General features: G+C 40.2%; 1 protein-coding gene across 1 annotated transcript; it reads right to left on the minus strand.

The window, feature by feature from the left end:
• Positions 1 to 1,722: 1,722 nt before the first annotated feature.
• LOC117659590 (vomeronasal type-2 receptor 26-like) lies at positions 1,723 to 14,657 on the minus strand. Its single transcript, XM_060682199.2, has 5 exons — positions 14,400 to 14,657; positions 11,935 to 12,789; positions 10,182 to 10,409; positions 6,281 to 6,407; positions 1,723 to 2,815 (listed from the first exon to the last, which is right to left on the minus strand). The coding sequence occupies exons 1-5, from the start codon at positions 14,655 to 14,657 to the stop codon at positions 1,899 to 1,901; spliced, it is 2,385 nt and encodes a 794-aa protein (XP_060538182.2). The 3' UTR covers positions 1,723 to 1,898.
• Between the last annotated feature and the right edge of the window lie 7,738 nt (positions 14,658 to 22,395).

Genomic DNA, 22,395 nt, shown 5'->3' on the forward strand with positions numbered 1-22,395 from the left:
AGGGGAACCATTACCTTTACCTTTTACAGTCTCAAAAAGCTTAGTCAATCTTTCCAGAATAGAAGATAAATCACAGCACTTTCTGATAATGACAGGAATTACCATCTCAAGAGGACTGTAACTTCCAGGGCATCAGGTGCATCAAAAATGATGAGGAAAACATGTTTATCATATTTTTTTATAGTGTCTTAGAGTTGGAAATGGTATCTGGGTTTAATATGATGGGTGGGGGAATGACATGGACTAACTGTAGGATATAGCTACTGTATGAAATAATTAATGCTATTCCCATATGCTAAAGGACACATAGCTTCATAATAAATTTATGTGTATGTATGTATGTATGTATGTATGTATGTATGCATGTATGTATGTATGTATGTATGTGTATATCTATATCTATATCTATATCTATATCTATATCTATATCTATATCTATATCTATATCTATATCTATATCTATATCTATATCTATATCTATCTATCTATCTATCTATCTATCTATCTATCTATCTATCTATCTATCTATCTATCTATCAAACCATGGTGGCGCAGTGGTTATAATGCAGCATTGCAGGTTAACCCAAAGTTGACGCAGCCTTCCATCCTTCCAAAGTCAATAAAATGAGGATCCAGATTGCTGGGGGCAATAGGCTGACACTGTAAACTGCTTAGAGAGGGCTGTAAAAACATTGTGAAGTAGTATATAAATCTAAATTCTCTTGCTATTCCTACATGGCCAAGAAATTCTTTGGCACCAATATTTAAACAAACTGTAGTAACAAGGTCTGTTTGAGAGAATCCTGCCTAAGGAATAGAGTATTGCTAAACAATTCACATATTCAGCTACAGAATCTGCTTCTATATGAACATCTGGGTGACTGGTACCTCAGAAAGTCATGCAGAGCAATGAAGATCAGTGGCTACTAGGCATAAGGCTGGTATCATACATCCAGAACTAGAGACAGATTGGTTCTTAAGGGCATGGACATAATCAATCTTTAAGCTTCCTGTACACATTCCTTCGATCAGTTGAGGAAATAATATGATTGAGTGCATAGTCCTTTGACTTTATCTATTAAATATCTTGTAATGCATTCTTCAGTATTTAACATTGTTTGTAGAATGACCCAAAAGAATCATAAAATTATTTTTAAAGTATCTAAAAATACTCAAATTGAAAAGGAGACATGGGTTTGTTGTTGCAAATAGTTTCCATTTTAGTTGTAAATAAATCAGCCATTTTGATGTCATAATTTTTTTTTTGGATACACCCTCACTTTGTGAAGCAGATTGGCCAAGAATTCAGGCAGGTTGAAATGGATAAGCTTGCTAAGGCTTCACATAAAGTAGGCTAGTCTGAAAATTTTGAGTCCAGTGTTTCTCAACCTCAGCAATTTTAAGATGTATGGCCTTCAACTCTCAGAATTCCCCAGCTGGCAGGCTCTAGCCAGCCCATCAGTTATTCTCACCTGAAAGCGTCACCTGGAAACTTCCCCAAACCCTGAGAAGGATTGTTCTTTGCCCATTATACATTATATTCTCACTATATGAATTACAACAAAAGGTATTTGATTTTCCACATATTATTTTAACTTTACACCATGGTTAACAGCATGCTTTCCACTGTACCAGTCATAATATACAGCTGTCATAATTGTATCCTGTTTTAATTACAGGATACATAGAATGAAATGGAGGATAAAAGTGAATCTAGAGTTAGAGAAAGTACATTATTTTTTTTTTTAATGTGAAGGATCAGTATATATTCTACAAGATGCAGAGAATGAAATCATACATGCTCAGTAGGTTTTATTCACAGCATTAGGACAAGGTTTGTATTTATTTCTCAGATTGCATTGAGCTTTGCCTCACAATTCTATCCAAGTACAGACTTTTCAATAGTTATTTTCCTTCTTGTTGTTTCTTATTAATTGTCCTTTGCTATTAAGATCAGGCCTCAAAATGATGATATAACACTTTGGAACAAAGATGCAACCCAGTAACCCAGTGCTGGAAGCCAAGATGGAAAAAATCTCCACGGCCACCATGTATTTCCCTTTGGTACTTAGATAAGTTGGGACAAAAGACAACCAGACACTGCAAAAGACCAACATGCTGAAGGTGATAAATTTGGCTTCGTTGAATGTGTCTGGCAGTTTCCGAGCAAAGAAAGCTACCATGAAGCTGATGAGAGCCAAAAATCCCATGTAACCCAGAATATAGTAAAACATGTTGCCTGATCCTTCATTGCATTCCACTACAATTTCTTCAGGGAGAGTTGTCATATCTAAATCTAGAAATGGAGGATCAGTACCCAGCCATATCACACAAATACCTGTTTGAATAAGAGAGCCACATAAAACAATAGCAAATGCAAATCTTTTCCCCACCCATTTCCTTATTCCAGCTCCTGGTTTAGTAGCCATGAAAGCAAGAACCACTATAATTGTTTTGGCCAGGACAGAAGAAACAGCTACTGAGAAGATGATCCCAAATGTAGTTTGTCGGAAAAGGCAAGTCAGTGACTGGGGGTAGCCGATGAATAACAGAGAACAGAGAAAGCAGAGAAGGAGCGAAATAAGGAGGACGTAAGTGAGAGTTTGGTTGTTCGCTTTGACAATAGGAGTTTTCCGGTGCTTAATAAAGATTCCAAGCACCAAGACTGTGGTTGTAGAAAGAGCAAGAGCCATAACAGACAAACCCCTGCCTAAAGGATCAACATAACTCAGGTAATTTAGTTCCTTGGAAAGGCATTGAATTTTTTCTTTGTTCGGATATTGATCTTCAGGGCATTTGAAGCAGTCATTCATATCTTGGAGAAAGAGAGGGAAACAGAGAAGACATAAAATACATAAGAAGGAGTTGACAGCCTTGTAGATTTGATCTAGATTTTCTCATACTATGATACAATATTATTAATTATAATACAGTGTAATTCATAATTATGGCACTTCCAAAATATTTCTTTCTTTAAATTTGAGGCCCAGGGGCCAGATTCGGTCCATGTGTTGCTTAGATCTGGTCGCCATGGAAACAGCAAGCAACTGGCCCATGCTGCCTCTGCCAGTGAAAACACCCAAGCTCAGTTTTCACTGGCAAAGGGTTGCAGGAGGCCATTGTAGCTGAAAACAGAGCTTGGGAGTTCATTTTCTCTGGCAGAGTTCTGCACAGATGCCCCTGACAGAAGTGACATTGAGCTGGCCACGCCCATCGTAGCCATGCCCATCCCCTCCCTGAGGTCAAACACAACCCTGAAGTGGCCCTCAATGAAATCAAGTTTGACACCCTTGCTTTAGAACAAATCCCAGGATCCTTGCAAGTGGAATCCTTCTCATGAGCTTTCCCTGAAATTGCCAAACTTTTTTCTAGTGGATCATTTGGTTGCAGTTCAGAAGTGGGTTTCAGCAGGTTCTGACCAGTTCTGGAGAACCGGTAGCGGAAATTTTGAGTAGTTCGGAGAACTGTTAGTAAAAATTCTGACTGGCCCTGCCCCCATCTATTCTCTGCCTCCCAAGTCCCAGCTGATTGGGAGGAAATGGGGATTTTGCAGTAACCTTTCCCTGGATTGGGGAGGGAATAGAGATTTTACAATATTCTTCCCATGCCACGCCCACCAAGCCACGCCCACCAAGCCATGCCACGCCCACCAAGCCACACCCACAGAACTGGTAGTAAAAAAATTTGAAACCCACCACTGTTGCAGTTGGTGTTAGTTAGGTAACTAGTTGATACATTAAAAAAGCAAAACACAAACACAATGATCCAGTTTTCATTGAAAAACAATCCCCACCATTTATGCCTTCTGTTATAATTTTAAACATCTCCATGGCATAGGAAAAATGAATTCTAGTAACCGGAATCTGAATTATAGGGTAATTGAGATAGAAGCTATATTAATAAAAGAAAAGACTCCCTTTTTACAATTCTGTAGTCCCTATTACAGGTCGAGGCAGGGTGACTGGTGAAAACATTTATCATTCAAGCTACCAATTGTTTCTTCCTTGCAGTGTTCTATTGCTCTAGTTACATGGCACATTCAACCACAAAATGAAAATAGCCTGGTGCATTATGCCTACCCTACTTACCTGAAACCATAATGATGTCACACACCAAGAAGGCAAATTATAGAATTTGCAACAGTTACATCAAGTCATCATAATGACAGTCAATATGAAATTGACACCACAATGATGAACTACCTTGGTAGTACAGTGGTTTAATGCACCCTGTTATTAACACAGCTGTCTGCAATTTCTGCAGGTTCGAATCTTACCAGGCTCAAGGTCGACTCAGTCTTCCATCCTTTCTAAGGTAGGTTAAATGAGGACCCAGTTTGTGGGGGGGCAATAAGCTGACTTTGTATAAATATACAAAAGTATGAAGGCTATTGCTTAACGGATTGTAAGCCGCCCTGTGTCTCCGGAGAAGGGCGGCATATAAATCAAATTAAAAACAAACAAACAAACAAAAAAAAAACAGCTAGTTCCAACCCTATAGGTCCGTGATGGTGAACCTATGACAGGCGTGCCAGAGGTGGCACACAGTGCCCTCTCTGTTGGCATGCAAGCCATTGCCCCAGTTCAGCTCTGCCGCGCATGCATGCATGCCTCCGACTGGCCAACTGGTCTTCAGGTCTCTGCCGCACATGCACACAGAGTGTGCAGAGGGCGGGGCAAGTGTGGGGGGTGCGTGCACATGCATGGAGGTGGGGTGTGTGAACAGGAGCCATGTACACATGAGCGGTGTGGGATGCATGCATGGGGGCAACACACACACATTGCATTTGGGGGGGATTCGGGCACGCATGTGTGCAATTGCACACATGGCGCGCTTTGGCTACTTGGTCTGGAAAAGGTTAGCCATCACTGCTATAGGTCTTTAGGTGGTTAAGATATGGCTTTTTCTCAAGTTCTGGGACAGGGGTGGGTTCCTCCCAGTTTGGCCCAGTTCCGCCGAGCCGGTAGCGGTAGCGGTGATGATATTCTTACCTTTTATTTGGCCCCACCCCCAATCTATTGCTGCCTCCTGAGTCCCAGCTGATCTGCTAGAAGAAAAAACCTGTTTAAACTCTTGCTGCGGGGCTTCAAAGGGCTGCTCTACAGCTGATCAGTGTTAAAAGGCAGTGTGGTGGTAGACCAGTGCCTCCAAAAACAAATGAGTAGGCCGGTGCCTCCAAAAACAAATGAGTAGGCCGGTGCCTCCAAAAACAAATGAGTAGACCGGTACAGCTCTGCAAGCAGTTAAAAGCCTGGTAGACCAGTACCTCTGCTAAATCCTAAAAAATTGTCACATGACCATCAAGCCATGGCCACAAAATAAGCCACGCCCACAGAACCGGTAGTAAAAAAATTTAGAACCCACCCCTGTTCTGGGATCAACTTGAGTGGAATCCCCAATGTAAGTGGTAGAAGTTTTCATTTTTGTTCATCATTTTATTGCTTCATATATTTTAATATGTTATGATATCCCTGTTCCAATTATTTCAGATATTTTTGTCTTTTATACACTGTCCAGAGTTACATAGCTTGGGTAAGTGCATACCCATGTAAATAAATTTAGCATGAAAAATAGAGACACTTAAGCAAGAACCAATGAGATTATATAATCTATGTATAGGACAATATACATCCCTGTCTAACTCCTCTCTTTACTACTATTTCCTTAGTGACCTATCTTTGGTTATTGCACATGAAGTTCAATTTTACATTTTCATGAATATTAATAAGTGAGAAGTGTTGGCATATCTTCCTCTTTCCATTCTGCTGTACAATAAAACCAAATTACCATATTTTTCAGAGTATAAGACACACTTTTTTCCCTCCTAAAAGAGGCTGAAAATTTGGGTGCATCTTATACTCAGAATGTAACCCCATGCAGTGCCCAAAATGGCTACCTGCTGCCTTCTCTTACCCCTTCCGCGCTTTGCCTGCTTTAGTCATTGGAGCTCCCTCCGAGGATCTGCTGTGCTTTTGAAGCTGTTTTTCAGCCCCAACACGAGTGAAGCGATCGTCTGTGCTTTGCCTGCTTTTCTAATTACTGTTCCCTCTGACAATCAGCTGTGCTTTAGAAGCACAGCCCCAACCAGCCCAAACCTCAAAACCAGCGACAGAACTAATGTGCCTAGCCAGATGAATACCTGGTAGGCAGAATTTTTCCCCACCTATTTTCCTCCCCAAAAACTAAAGTGCGTCTTATACTCCAGTGCGTCTTATACTCCGAAAAATACGGTAGATGTTTCATTTGTTTCATTTGTAGTTTATAGTATGGTATTCCCTACCTGTCTGGTTGGAAATCTTTCCTGATGGACATTCAGCACAATCATAGCAACAAAATTGTTCCCCTTCTTTGCTTTGTCTGATATAGCCCGGAACGCAGCGGTGGTTGCACAGCGACAAAGGCACGACCTGTCCATGGGAAAGAAGAACCCATTTTAGTCACATTTGTTGTTTAGTTAAGCCTCAATGGGGTGTTGTCAGTGGTGGGCTGCAAACTTTTTAACAACCAGTTCTATGCTCTAATGGCTGGCTGGGTGGACGTGGCTGGTTGGGTGTGGGAAGGGGTTTGGCCAGGGTGTATGACAGCACTCAGTCTCCTGCAGCCCGTGGTGGGATTTGCCGGTTCACCGAACTGAGCAGAATCTTAAAATCCAGTTCACCCAAACCGGTGTGGACTGGATGCAGCTCACCACTGGGTGTTGTACTCAAATCAGGGCATCATGGACTTCAGGATGGTTTTTGTTTCCAGAATGTTGCTAAGGAAGAAGATATCCTTAGCTCCTAGATTGTAGATATTGATTTTGAATTCTATCAGATGCCATGGACGGAAGCAAACATTGGTTGAATGGCCCAAAGGTGCTTTTTCAAAAGACAACTGGACTGAAGAAGCTGCTTGGATGAGAAGTAAACTGTCTTCAAAGAAAAACAGGCAGTCTAGTTGCCTTTTGAAGAAGTACCTTTGGGACAACCATAATCTGGATGATTGAGAATCCAAGCCTGACACTCCATAGACTCCATTCTAGCCTTCTTTACCTTGGTAAGGAATTTGGTATTATGTTGATACATAGGTATCAATGTGTGTACAGTTAATATTTCGGGTTTCTTCCCATGTAATTGTAAACATATCCTTAAAAGGGTAGTAGCGACGTTTCGACGAAATCACATTCGTCATCTTCTGGCTGAAGTTCTTGGTTTGGTGCTTATGGGCAAACTGTGTGATCGTAACTGATGTTTTTCTATGAAAAGAGGCAAAGGTGTATTCTGATTGGTCGACAGTGTTGCTGTATTCTGATTGGCTGATGACGTAGCTGTATTTTGATTGGGTGGAAGCGCTGTTGCTTGGTTGTGGGTTAATGGATAAATTATGCTGGAAATGGTGGCAACACAGGCATTATGATGAATTTTTGATCTATGGTTTATATTTTGTGTTAAGATTCGTCTGTCTATGAGAGCAGGTTTCCAAATAGTAGGCAGACGGGAAGTGTCATCACTTTTATTCATACAATATGGTCTTTTCTCTATTTCAATGGCCTCTCTGATTATTCTGCCATTGAGATGTTCTATTTTTGCAACTGTTTTTGTGTTATTAAAATTAATATTATGTCCTTTACATCATACATTTGCATCAATGTAAATTCCCAGAATTTTCAGCAATATCTGTTCATCGCTTTGTGAAATCATGAATAGGGCTAGACACAAAAAATTCTCCATGGGCTTTTTGAAATTCCAGCTGTCATTTAACAAAAAGAAAGTTGCTTTAGAATGCATTTCAAGGGGAAGAAAATAGCAAATAAATGCTTGTGAATGAAATGTGATCTCCTTGATCTTTTGTTATGATAAGCTGTGAAGGGCTCCTCTTTCATTGTATCTTCCACTGTAGGCAGGGGTGGGCTGTTGGGGGGTTCTCAGGGGTTTGGGAAAACCTCTAGCTAAGATTCTGTGCAGTTCAGAGAACCCCCAAATCCCACTCCTGGCTGGCCCTGCCCACCCAGCCCCGCCCTGCCCCTCCCAGGAGTCCCCACATGGCCCCACATGCAGGTAAGTGCAGGGTGCGAGGAGGCTTGGGAAGGGTGAAAAATGAGCCTACCGGATGTTTGGGAAGGCTGGAAACTTTTCTGGCCTCCAGAGGTCCTCTGGAATCTGGGGAGGCCATTTTTGCCCTCCCGAAGGCTCGAGGAAAGCCTTTGAAGCCCAGGGAGGGCAACCCCCCCCGCCATGGTGCAGGAGACCAACTAAGCCATACCCACCATGGCCACCCAACCCAGCAACCGGGCAGAGAACCCCTCCACAGCAGGCCATGGTGATGGACAAAACAATGACACCTGTGTGGTTATGTCACAGCACAACCTTACCCTTCTACACCGGTGTCCCGACACATCACACAAACATGTAAGTCAAAAGGTTTATGTTACGAAAACGTAACACAGCTTTTGTCCTTTGTACCTTTTCCCACCCCTCCTGTGTCTCCAACAATCTACCACTGCCTTCCTTTCTCACATTTTAATTGAATCACACAGGAAAATACCTTCATATTCCATCCACTGGACTTTGCAAATAGTATTGCTACTGATGGTGCCTTTACAAAAAAGATGCCTGCTTTTGAAACATTGTCAGTAAATAACAATAGCACTTAGACTTTATATACCACTTCACAGTGCTTTTACAACTCTCTTTAAGTGGTTTACAGAGTCAGCATATTGCCCCCAACAATCTGGGTCCTCATTTTATCCACCTCAGAAAGATGGACGGCTGAGTCAACCTTGAGCCTGATGAGATTCAATCTGCCAAACTGCTGGCAGCTGGTGATCAGCAGAAGTAGCCTGCAGTACTGCACTCTAGCCACTGCACCTCTGCGGAATCTCTCATTCCCATTTTTTTCTAAATCTGGAATATTTAGAAAAGCCATGTGCACTCGTTATACAGCTAGTCCTCGACTTACAACCATAACCAAGCCCCAAAATTTCTTCTAAGTAAGGCAGTTGTAAAGTGAGTTTTGCTCCATTTTATAAACTTTTATGCTACAGATAAGTGAATCTCTACAGTTGTTAAGTGAATCATGTGGACACTAAGCCAACCTGGCTTTCCCTATTGATTGTGCTTGTCTCAAGGTAGCTGGAAGGTTACAAATGATGATCACTTGACTTTGAGGCAGGGCAACTGTTATAACATGCCAGTGACATACATGCCAGTGTCTGTTGTGGTCCGCTAGCAGCCTGTGGACCTGGCAGTGGAGTTGGACAGTGAGGAGGCTGGGGAGGACAATGGGCCAGTCCTGGAGTCAGGGAAGGCCGGACAAGGGCTCTGTGTCAGAGGCAGAGATGGGACCAGAGCCATCTGGGAGCAATGCATGGACTCTGGAGCCTCCAGAGGTGGACAGCAGAGAGGCAGAGGAACAGGGGGAGCCTGTTCCTAGTGCATGCATGTGAAGAGCTGCCAGAAGGCAAGAGCAGCTGAGTGAAAAGGACGACTCAGGAGTAAGGCCAGGAGATCATTGGCCATTCCCATAAGGCTTAAAAGACCAGCAACGAGCCGTTAGGTTCTTTGTAGAAAAGCAACATTGATTCCAGTGCTTCTTGTCCACGTCTCTTGAACTTTGTGGGGGTTTTGCCAAGAAAAGCCTTTGGCAGGTTGCCAAAGACATCAAAGGTTGGTGATAAGGCCGTAGGACTGGTTATGAAGAATTTGTTTTGGACTAAGCTGAGAATGAATTAATTCTCAGCTCTTTTAATAAAATAAGTTTATTCAGGACTGAATTGTGTTTGGTTATCACTATTTGGGCCTCGGTCACAACAGTGTCCAAGTGCCAGAATTTTGATCACATAACTATGGGAATGCTGCAAGGTCATAAGTGTGAACAATTGTCATAAGTCATTTTCTTTCAGTATCATTGTACAGTACCAACAGTCATTAAACAATTGATTTTAAGTCCATGACTATCTGTAATTGGACAGCTTCTCAAACCAGAAGACTGCTGGACCTTTGGCTTTCCAGCTTACATATACATTGCTTGAGGAAGTTTTAAATTACATATCATTTTACCCACTCCTTGTTTAGTGACTATCCTGGTTAGTGACCATTTGCAAATATGACAGTAATAAAAAATTCATTTTCTAAGCAATGAACACATTTATGACCAAATTTTGTGCACCTATATAAACTTTAGATCTCGGTGTTTAGTCCTACCTCTCCAAATGTATAATGCCAGGTAATGATCTTCTCATTAATAGACAGCTGTTTGTCCCATGGAGCTTGAGGATCCATTTTCCCGATTTTTACTTTTAAGAAAGATTGATTTGGAAAAGTTATCCAGTTGATAATATCAAATCCATCTACTAATTCGCCATTCTCATTAAAAAACAAAGTGTCTCCTGCACTGTTGTTAAACGAGATCTTCTTCAAAAAAGGGTGGATCTTTAGGTGAAGAAAGCCAAGCGTAGGTTTTACAAAATTGTATTTACCTGTATGTTTCTGAACTATATCTACCACCCACTCTCAAAACATCTCAACAGTTTGCAATATATGCGCCCACTGAAAATCAAGACACTAAAACGGTTAGATTTACAATTTAGAAGAAGAAAGGAGAAAAGTAGCAATAATAATTAAAATTTGCAACATGAGCAATTAAACACTGGTACACAAGTTTGCTGCTTGTTTGGTGCCGAAAAGATTCACCATCACTGTCCTAACTTTTGACCTTGATTAATTAATTATTACCCTTTGCCTGCTTGCACTGCTGTCTGAAATTGACATGATCCTAACCAATTTCACTTCCTTTGGTCTCCTAAACAGTTGTACCAAGTCATTCCATTCAAGTTGGAAATTTTATGGTTAGAAAAGAGATATAGATAAAGATTGTGATACTGTAATTAAATAAGGAGAATGTTATATTAAATGTATTGTAATTTGGGGGAAATATTGCAACAGGGAAATGGAAATTATCAAGGAAGAAATGAAGATAGGAGGAGTAATAAAAAGAAGAAGAAGTCACAGAAGAAACACCGAGAAAACACACGGAAGGATTGATGTGTTTGTTTGTTTGTTTGTTTGTTTTAAAAAAGTTGCAGTCCCCACTGTGTGTTTGCTGGTTGTTAAGCCACTAAGTTGTGATCAACTTTTCATGACCCTATGGATGATAGTCTGCCAGATCCCGCTCTCCTCCACTGTCTCCTGGAATTTGCCCAAATTCATGTTCATTGCATCAATGACACTATCTAATCATCTCATCCTTTGCCATCTTCTTCTCCCTTTTCCTTCCATCTTTCCCAATATCAGAGTCTTTTCTAATGAGCCCTCTCTTCTCATTTGATGGCCGAACTATTTGAGCTTCAGCTTCAGTATCTGTCCTTCCAAGGAAGAGGTAGTGTTGATTACCTTTTGGATGGACTGATTTGATCTCCTTGCAGTCCAGGGGATTCTAAACAGCCCTGTCTTTCAACCATGAAACTGATCTAGCCGAAGCCATCTTAGAGCTTCAGTGCTGCCACACTGGAGTGAGGGATAGAGAGGAGGAATTAGAGATAGCTGGGGTTGCGTAGTCAAAATAAAATACTTTCTCTTGGGAACCAAGGACGTTCTCAAACCAAGGACGTTCTCAAACCTGGCCTGAAAAAGGAGGAGTGATGTCCCCAGACCAGCAGATGCTGCCATGATTGGACCATGTTTGAGGCTGAGGGGAAAACTTTTACTTTTAATTAGGTGAAAACCAAGGGGCCCCTCAGAGTTGGTTTTCACCAGATATGTGCCAATATGATATTTCCAATAAAGCTATTCTTTGAGGAATCCAGCTGCCTTGGAGTTTTGCTTGCAATGGATCTATTACTTGGAACCCTGACACTGTCCCTACTACTTTGGTACGAATAGCTACATCCTACAGCCCTAGATCACTATCTATTCATTTTAAAAAAACCCATAGTTTGCTTAATGTGAAGGACATTACCTGAAAATGTTGTAGCTTTGAAGACTCAACAGGGTATTCAACAATTCCCAATCTGTGTTTAGTTCTGGACGACAACATAGCATGGAAAGCATGAGCCACAGCATAGATTGCATTGTAGATGCTGTAGCTTTGACCCGTCATCTGCATTTCAAAAAGAGGTCCAGGGATGTTCTCCAGCTGCTCATCTCCAGTGCAGGATGTCAATTGATTCTCTCCTCCACCTGCATCTTCAAATACACAGTTAAACGCTTGTTCCCAGAAAAGCTTGACAAAGCTGTCAGCTTCAGAATGTGGATTCAGTTTATGAAGGAAATTTTGGAAATCCCTCATCTCCTTGGCATGAATTGCAAATGATAAAGCTCCATGGAAGATCTGTATATTTATCTGTCTGTGAAATGTTTCAGATGAGAAATCCCAAGGAGCAGTCACAACCCACACTTTGTCAACAGGCTGTAATTCAAAATTGTTCACCACAAGCTCCAACCAATGAATATCCAACATGGCGTGCGTATCTGCCTTTGCGACAACTACACTTGCATTGGACTTATGGAGAGATACAACTATACTCTTTAACTGACTGATCAGTTCATCCAGCTGAAAAAAATACTCATGACTAGGTGTTCTTTCTGTGAAGGCTATACAGATTTCCTTCTCGAAAAGCAGATGTGTTAAGGTCTGCACAAATATTTCCCCTTTCTCGTCTCCTAAGGCAATTATCCCAACCCATTTCCATTGAAAATATAACAGAAGCTGGACAAGTCCATTCAACTGATAAGTTTCACTAGGAGTCATCTGGTATAAGAAAGCAAATTGATTTTTTTCTCTTACTGCTGGAGAAAAGAAACTATAGGTGACCTAGAAAAGATTAGAGAGATGTTCATCCTCGAGTTAGCAGATTTCATGCATTTGTTTGACATCTATTTTTTTTTCTTATTTTCAAGTATTTCAGATTTTTGAAGAAAGTCAATGAAGGCAATATAATGTGGTCACTAAAATGTTGGCTGGCACTGAGAAGGTTTAGGTTCTAAAAAGCTACAGGTGACCTAGAGGAGATTAAAGAGCTGTTCATCCTTCGGTTGGTGAATTTCATGCATTTGTTTGGTAGCTAAAGATTCTTTTCCTTATTTTCAAGAATTTTAGGCATTTTTAAAAGAAATGCAGTGAAGGAAATCTGATGTAAGACGTTGAAATTGCACCGAAGAGATCTAGGTTCTAATTCTTCCTCAGTCCACTAGTATTCATTGGTAACTTTGGGCCAATTTTTCTTTTCCGGTAAATCTTCTTCACAGGGTTGAGACTTGGGGGTGGGAAAGGTAGAAATTTGAAATTCTATAAAAGGTAGAATATACAATCAACAAAAATACACACAAAATATCATCCCATTTCAGTTTTTTATTTCCACTTCAATTAAATATCTTAGAAGGTCTTTTAGCCAAATACTCAGTTAAAATGGGAAGTACCTTTCATATCTAATTCCAAAATGGAGTGAGGGGTGAGAACAATAGAAGTTGCTTTATTTTGAGGGATCTCAGACTTTTTTTTCTAAGAGATTTCACCAGGGTTTAACTTTTTACTTTTCTTTTTAAAGTCATTTTAATCTCCAGAATTATGAAATCCTCTAGTCTCCTTTCAGGGGGATTCCACATTATATTATTAGTAGAAGATCAATGCTGGATCTTGTTAAGTACTTTGGATATGGTAACCGGTCTCTTAATACTTTCTGAACTCAAATGTGTTTATTTGAGCCCATGCAGGTACTGTTCAAGTCAAGGTCCAACTCAAGGGTGAAATCCAGCAGGTTCTGACAGGTTCTGGAGAACCGGTAGCAGAAATTTTGAGCAGTTTGGAGAACCGGTAGCGGAAATTTTGAGTAGTTTGGAGAACCAGCAAATACCACCTCTGGCTGGCCCCAGAGTGGGATGGGAATGGAGATTTTGCAATATCCTTTCCCCGGAGTGAGGTGGGAATGGAGATTTTGCAGTATCTTTCCCCTGTCACGCACACCAAGCCACGCACACCAAGCCATACCATGCCCACTAAGCCACACCCACAGAAGTAAGTAAAAAAAATGGATTTCACCACTGGTCCAACTCTGTTTGGCTTTTGTGAGGTAACAAATTCACTGAGGGTGATTGACTTTATTTTTTTAGTTGACACACTACTTCTAATTGGATTGTTGCAACAATCAGGATTCTTTTGCAATTCTATGAAGCAAAGTGATTTAACATCTTCCCTGCACCAACATTAGTTTAAAAGGGCTTATTCTTCAGCTAAATACTCAGACCTTTTGTATTTGTCAATCTCTTTCGAATCTCCGTGAAATAAACAAATAAATAAAATGGAATTACCATAATAATATTATTTCAACTTATTACACTCTGGTTTCTTTCAAGTGGACTTTTTTATTTTCACACTGGTTATTTTCTTTTACTGATAGAACCCTTAAATCTCTCTCCTCATTTTACCTGGGAAATTTTGTAGAGAGTTAAGATGGAGGCCATGTGTAGAGTGATTTCAGAATCCAGGCCCCCAATGGCTGCTATCAGATTCTTTTCAACATCACACTTGTAATTGGGAACAGTCTTGTTATGGCGAGATACCAGGTTCAGCGTATTTTGATTAGCCATGCGTGCACTGAAGTAACTTTCATAGATCTGGAACCCCAAGGTGACGTTGGGTAAAAGTTTAAGGTTCTCATTGATCTCATTCACAGCAAACACCATTGATAGGACATGCTGATAATTCTTGGGCACTGTGCTAGAACAAGAAGAACATTGTATATATGGACACAAAATCTTGTACATTTGCTGGAATCATGCTCCTGTTTAACACCCATAATGGGACACACCATAGAACAAAATTGTTGCAGCTAGAGGTTGTGTAGGAAAGAAGAAAGGAAGGAAAGAAGGAAAGAAGGAAAGAAGGAAGGAAAGATGTGCTAAGGATCAAATGAGTTCCTTTACTGCACTGTATTCTATTCTTCTTTAAATGTTTAACTAAATGAAGGAATGTTATCCACTCAACTAGGATATGTTAGAAAATACTGTGTAGCAGAAGATTTAACCTAGAGGATGTAACTTTAGGATATGAGATGAACACACAGAACTGATTTCATAAGTTTAATTTATATAAAAGGCGAAGTGAGGAACTATGGATAGAAATAATGATTATGAAAACAGAAGTGATATGAATACATTTTCAAATTTTCAAGGAACGTTTCAAGATAAGCATCATGGAAGTAGGAGAAGATGGGAGATGAAAGCCTTGGATAACAGGAAAGATATATGATAATTGAATGCAGATTTCAGAAATATATCTACAATTTGAATGTCTATGATTAGATATTAGGCATATAACAGGAAAAGGGAAAATGAGAGATTTTATTAAGGGGATCAGGAAAATTATAGGATAAATTACAGGTAATTAAAAATACAAAGAAATATACATGGAAGAGATTTGATTGATGTAAATGAGTTTTAAAATTTCAGAAGAACCTATACCAACCTCACTGAAAATGGGATTATAAAATGATAGAAACAGTTCAAGGCAGAGAATACATTCAAGAACAAAAAGTCAGCTACTATATATCTGTCAAATAGGAAGATACCAGGTAACAGATTAAAAGGGTGGAAGTGCCAAAACCTGTGTTGACAAACAATAAATCAGACTATATGGGATTGAGGTTAGAAAAACATTAGCGACATATTGGAAAAAAAAAATGAAAGAAAAAGGGCAAATTATCAAATCACTGCACCAATTCTTCATTAAGTTTTGCTTAGTAGCTGATAGAGACCAACAGAATCATACTGTATATATAGAGAGAAATGCCAAATAAATTAGCCTTGATATGTTCCACATTCTGGCAAAATCTCCATCGCCTGGAAGGAACATATTTAAAATGGGTGTCCCTGAACATGTGATTATTCTTCTGGGAAAAAAATAAATAAATGAAGAGTTTAGTTTAAGAGCAGATTTTTGAGAAACTGGGAGGTTTTTGTTTTTGAAAGTGTTAAAAGAGTGGCAGGATTGGGCATGATGGCAGTAGAGATCAGACTTGGAAACTGATTTCAGTGAAATGGAAGCAGCAAGCAGTCCACCAACAGAAAAACTGCACCGATTTTTTTTTTTTCTGAAACAAATTTCTTATATTTGTAGTGGGATAATGGGCATAATCCATTGGATGGGATCGGACTTTTTCCTTTATAAACTGTAAAGAACCACAATCTTAGTCTTTCAAATATAATTTGATGATAACTGTCAGAGTATTATCTGTGTCAACCTATTCAAAATTGCCTTACAGTGAAGAATTCTTTGGTAGCTTAAGGAGTAACAACCTTATTATAAAATAAATTTTCCCATGGTTAGTAGCATTTCCTCAGGGGCAATGGACAACCAGACAATGCCAAATTCCAAAATGAGAGCAAAACTCAGAACAAGCTTTTCTGAAACATTTGCACTAATTTTTAAACAAAACTTCCTTCCTTCCTTCCTTCCTTCCTTCCTTCCTTCCTTCCTTCCTTCCTTCCTTCCTGCCTGCCTGCCTGCCTGCCTTCCTGCCTGCCTTCCTGCCTGCCTTCCCTCTCTCCCTCCCTCCCTCATTTTTTAAAACTTCCTTTAGGCCATTCATTGGTAGCTTTGTTGATACGAATAAGATGAGCTCTATCTTTCATTAAGATGCATAACTCCACATCCCTTTGTTGTCATATCTACTTAGGGTGATTATTTAAACTTTTTGTCAGAGAGGACCAAAAAAAAAATGGTTTCCTTACGTATACATGTCTTCAATCATTGTCAAGGGATTCTCAGTGAAGGATAATGGATTGAAGGCAGGCATGAAGAGCTGAGAAAAGATTGCACCAATGATGAAGTCTCCGGGCTGATAATACTCATGTTGAATAGGAAGGGAATAATTCACACTACATGAATTAGGAAGAGCTTTCCCCTCAATTTTTGGAAACACTAAGAGTAGCAGCAAAAAGAAGAGCTTTGACATCTGCAGGGATGAAGAAGTACCTTCTCTTAACCTCAAATCCTTTACCTCAGTCTAGTGCCCATCATCATACTGTCACACTTAGTGCTTTCCAGACTTCTGAATGATGTCTTCAAAGAAGCCTAAAAGAAACAGACTGAAATGGGGCTGCTTTTGCAGGTACCTAAAATGTTATAAAGCTTAGTCAGTCTTTCCAGAATAGAAGATAAATCATAGCACTTTGTGATAATGAGAGGAACTAACATCTCAAGAGGACTGTAACCCCCAGGGCATCCGATGGCATCAGAAATGATGAAGGAAACATGTTTATCATATTGTTAGAATAGAATAACAGAGTTGGAAGGGACCTTGGAGGTCTTCTAGTCCAACCCCCTGCTTAGGTAGGAAACCCTACACCACTTCAGACAAACGGTTATCCAACATCATCTTAAAAACCTCCAGTGTTGGAGCATTCACAACTTCTGGAGGCAAGTTGTTCCACTGATTAATTGTTCTAACTGTCAGGAAATTTCTCCTTAGTTCTAGGTTGCTTCTCTCCTTGATTAGTTTTCTCCCATTGCTTCTTGTCCTGCCCTCAGGTGCTTTGGAGAATAGCTTGACTCCCTCTTCCCTGAGATATTAGAACACTGCTATCATGTCTCCCCAATCCTTCTTTTCGTTAAACTAGACATACCCAATTCCTGCAACCGTTCTTCATGTGTTTTAGCCTCCAGTCCCCTAATCATCTTTGTTGCTCTTCTCTGCACTTTTTCTAGAGTCTCAATATCTTTTTTACATCATGATGACCAAAACTGAATTCAGTATTCCAAGTGTGGCCTTACCAAGGCATTATAAAGTGGTATTAACACTTCACGTGATCTTGATTCTATCCCTCTGTTTATGCAGCCCAGAACTGTGTTGGCTTTTTTGGCAGCTGCTGCACACTGCTGGCTCATATCTAAATGGTTGTCCACTAGGACTCCAAGATCCCTCTGACAGTTACTACTGTTGAGCAAGGTACCACATATATGGTACCTGTGCATTTTGTTTTTCTTGCCTAAATATAGAACCTTACTTTTTTCACCATTGAATTTCATTTTGTTAGATAGTGCCCAATGTTCAAGTCTGTCAATATTGTTATCGTATAAGAGAATAATAGGATAGCAGAGATGGAAGACTTGGTCTTCTAGTACACCCCCTATTCAAGTAGGAGACTATATCATTCTGGACAAATGGCTGTTCTTTAAAACCTCCAGTAACGGAGCACCCACAACTTCTGAAAGAAGCCCTTCCATTGATTAATTGTTCTGTCAGGATTTTTTTTCCTTAGTTCTAGGCTCGTTCTCTCCTTGATTCATTTCTATCCATTCCTTCTTTTCCTGCCTTCAGGTGCTTTGGAGAATAGGTTGACCCCCTTTTGTTTGTGACTGTCCCCTTGATATTGGAAGATTGCTATCACGTCACTCCTAGTCCTTCTCTTCAATAAACTAGACATACCCAATTCCTCTAACTGTTCTTCATATGGTTTAGCCCAGGGGTGTGCTTCAAAAATTTTAGCAAGGGGTTCTCTGCCTGGTTGCTGGGTGGGCATGGCCATGGTGGGTGTGGCCGAGTCGGCCTCCTGCACCATGGTGGGGGGGCATTTTTGCCGTCCGTGGGTTCTGGAGGTTTTTCTTGAGCCTCTGGGAGGGTGAAAACGGCCTCCCCAGGCTCTGAAGGCCCTCTGGAGGCCAAAAATGGGCCCATTTCCAGCCTTCCCAAACTTCCAGTAGGCCCGTTTTTCACCCTTCCCGAGCATCCGTGCGTGCCCTGCACTTACCTGCATCCAAAATAGGCCATGTGGGGACTCCTGGGAGGGACGGGGCAGGGTGGGCGGGGCCAGCCAGGAGTGGGATTTGGGGGTTCTGCGAACTGCACAGAATCTTAGCTAGAGGTTCTCCTGAACCCTTGCAAACCTCCAGCAGCCCACCCTTTGTTTAGCCTCCAGTCCCCAGTTATCTTTTTTTTTTTTAAATTTAATTTTATTTTATTGAAAAGACAGTGCCATGTCAGGATAACAATGCAAATAAAGCAAAGCCAGAGAGAGATCATGGTAAATCTTAACATACATGCTAGTAACTATAACTGTAATAATATTAATAATAATAATAATAATAATAATAATAATAATAATAATAATAATAATAATAATAATAATAATTTTATTTCTATACTGCCCTTCTCCCAAAGGACTCAGGGCAGTGTACAGCCTGATTAAAAGCACAAAGACAGAAAAATTTAAAAATTATTAAAATTATTAAATAATTGGCTCAATTATAAAACCCCCAAATTTAAAATCCCACATTTAAAACCAATTAAAATCTTTACATTGATAGTCTGGCCTGGCAGAACAACAAGGTTTTGAGGACACAGCGAAATACACGGAGGTCGGAGATCTTACGCATTTCTGGGGGCAGTTCATTCCAAAGGGCAGGGGCTCCCACAGAGAAGGCCCTCCCCCTGGGTGTCGCCAGCCAACATAATTTGGCTGATGGCACCCTGTGGAGACTCTCTCTGTGGGAGCGGACTGGACGGTGGGAGGCTACTGGTGGCAGAAGATGGTCTTGAAGGTACCCAGGTCCAATGCCATGGAGCGCTTTAAAGGTGGTAACCAACACCTTGAATCGCACCCGGAAGACCACTGGGAGCCAGTGCAGCTCACGCAGGAGGGTGTCATGTGGGCACAACGAGTTGCGCCCATAACCACCTGCGCGGCTGCATTCTGGACCAGTTGGAGCCTCCGGGTACTATGTACTATGTTAACAGTAAACAGTAAACAGATGCTTATAAACGAAAACTTCAACTAAATTTCTACTTACATTAGCTTATTTACAGATTTTTCCATATTATATTCATAGTTTATATGTTTTATTTGTTGTACTGACATTCATAAACTTCCCTCTCATTTCTACTTCTTGTCTCTATCCATTCATAAAATTTATTCCATGTCCTGTAATATTTCGAGTCTTCTTTATCTTTAATTTTTCAAGTTAATCTGTCCATTTCAGCTCAATCCTAAATTTTTCTAATTATGCCATCATCCGGTGCGGGGTTCATATTTTTCCAATATTTAGCATATGTAATTCTAGCTGACGTCAATATATGTAACACTAAATAAATGGTTGCTTTGTCATAACTTTCTGACAATATACCTAAGAGGCACATTTCTGGTTTGAACTCAATATGTTGCTCAGTTATCATTTCTAGCCATTTATGAATTTTGTCCCAGTAATTCCTTACTTTCTTACATGTCCACCACATGTGGTAGTATGTTCCTGGAGTCTGGTTGCATTTCCAACAATTGGCAGAGGAGTTCTTATACATTTTGGCCAATCTTACTGGCGGCAAGTGCCACCTGTAAAACATTTTGTAAAGGTTTTCTTTATATGCCATGGCCATCGTCAGTTTGTAGTTTCTCTCCCAAATTTTTAACCATTTTTTCTAATTCTATGTTGTATCCGAAATTCTTTGCCCAGGCAATCATTGTTTCTTTAACTATCTCTTCCTCCATTTTATAGTTCAGTAAATAATTATATATTTTTAATCAATTTTTCATCCATCCCCATTAAAATTTTGTCCAATGCTGTTTGTTCTTTGTTTACACCCCATAATTTAACATCTTTTTCATGCCTTGCTTGGATCTGCAAATATGGCCACCAAGATAAATCCAATCCCTGCTTCTGCAATTGTTATCTGGATTTAAGATCACCCCTTTCATCTAAAATATCCTTGTAACATACAATTTTTCCCCAATTCATAAGATTTGGATATATTATTGCCTCCATTGGGGAGAGCCAGGCTGGTACTTCCCTATAGTGTTGTAGTTTATTTTTTTCCCAAATGTTAAGTAACACGTTCCTCACATAATGCCTCTGGAAATATTTGTGTGCCATATTTCTACCATACCAGAGAAAGGCATGCCAGCCTAATTGTAAGTCATGCCCTTCTAGTAATAATAGTCTTCTGTTATTCAAGTTTACCCAATGTTTTAGCTAGGTGAGAGCTGCAGCCTGGTGATATAATTCCCAGTCTGGGAGCGCAAAACTACCATTATTCCTAGAATCCTGTAAAACTTTCAATTTTATTCTTGATTTTTTTCCTTGCCAAATATATTGCAGAGTCATTTTATTTAGTTCATCAACAATTTCTTTTCTAATTTTACTGGCATGGTTTGAAATAGAAAGAATAGTTTTGGTAGTACGTTCATTTTCACCACTGTAATTCTCCCTATCATCGATAACTGTACATTCTTCCATCTTTCCAAATCTATTTTAATTTGTTGTATCAGCTTTGTATAGTTGTCCTCTTTGATTGTCCCACACCTAGCTGTTAAGAAAATACCAAGGTATTTAACTTTTTTTTTCTATCTGTAGGTCAATTTTCTCTGTCAATTCCTTTTTTCTGTTTGTTGGTGCAATTTTTGACTAATATCCTGGTTTTATCTTTATTTATTTTCATTCCTGCCACCTCTCCATATTCCTCAATTTTCTTTATCAATTTAGGGCCAGTTTCTATGGGTTCTTCTAATATAATGACTAGCTAAGTCATCAGTGAAAGCTTGGAGTTTGTACTTTTCATTTCTAATTTCCATTCCTTTTATCTCTGTATCTTGTCTTATGTTCCTCATCAATATCTCTAATGTTAAAATAAATAATAATGGGGAAAGGTGACAACCTAGCCTTGTTACTTTTTGTATACTAAAACTTTCTGTTACATGTCCATTAACCAATACTCTTGTGTTCTGTTGAGTGTAAATTGCTTTAATCATATTTATTTATTTATTTATTTATTTATTTATTTATTTATTTATTTATTTATTTATTTATTATTTAAATTTCTATACCGCCCTTCTCCAAAATAGGACTCAGGGCGGTGAACAGCCAAAGTAAAAAACAATACATACAAAATTTAAAAGCAGTTTAAAATAATTAAATATTTTGGCCGTAAATTAAAACAACCCAATTTAAAATCAATTTAAAATTAACTCAAGCCAGCCCAGCTAGTTGAAATAAATGGGTTTTCAGGGCCCGACGAAAAATCCGGAGGTCTGTTATTGTACGTATCTCTGGGGGGAGGTTGTTCCAGAGGGTGGGCGCCAAGGGTGGGCACAGAGAAGGCTCTCCCCCTGGGAGTCGTCAGCCAACATTGTCTGGCGGACGGCACCCTGAGGAGGCCCACTCTGTGCGAGCGTACTGGCCGGTGGGAAGCTATTGGTGGCAGAAGGCGGTCTCGTAAGTACCCCGGCCCTAAGCCATGGAGCGCTTTAAAGGTGGTCACCAACACCTTGAAGCGCACCCGGAAGACCACCAGGAGCCAGTGCAGCTCGCGCAGGAGGGGTGTTACATGGGAGCGCCTCGTCGCCCCCATAATCACGCGGCCACGTTCTGGACCAGCTGGAGCCTCCGGGTGCACCCCAGGGGGAGCCCCATGTAGAGAGCGTTGCAGTAGTCCAG

This window comes from Pantherophis guttatus, chromosome 4 (assembly GCF_059756535.1).
Source record: "Pantherophis guttatus breed Tessera chromosome 4, ASM5975653v1, whole genome shotgun sequence".
NCBI lineage: Eukaryota > Metazoa > Chordata > Lepidosauria > Squamata > Colubridae > Pantherophis > Pantherophis guttatus.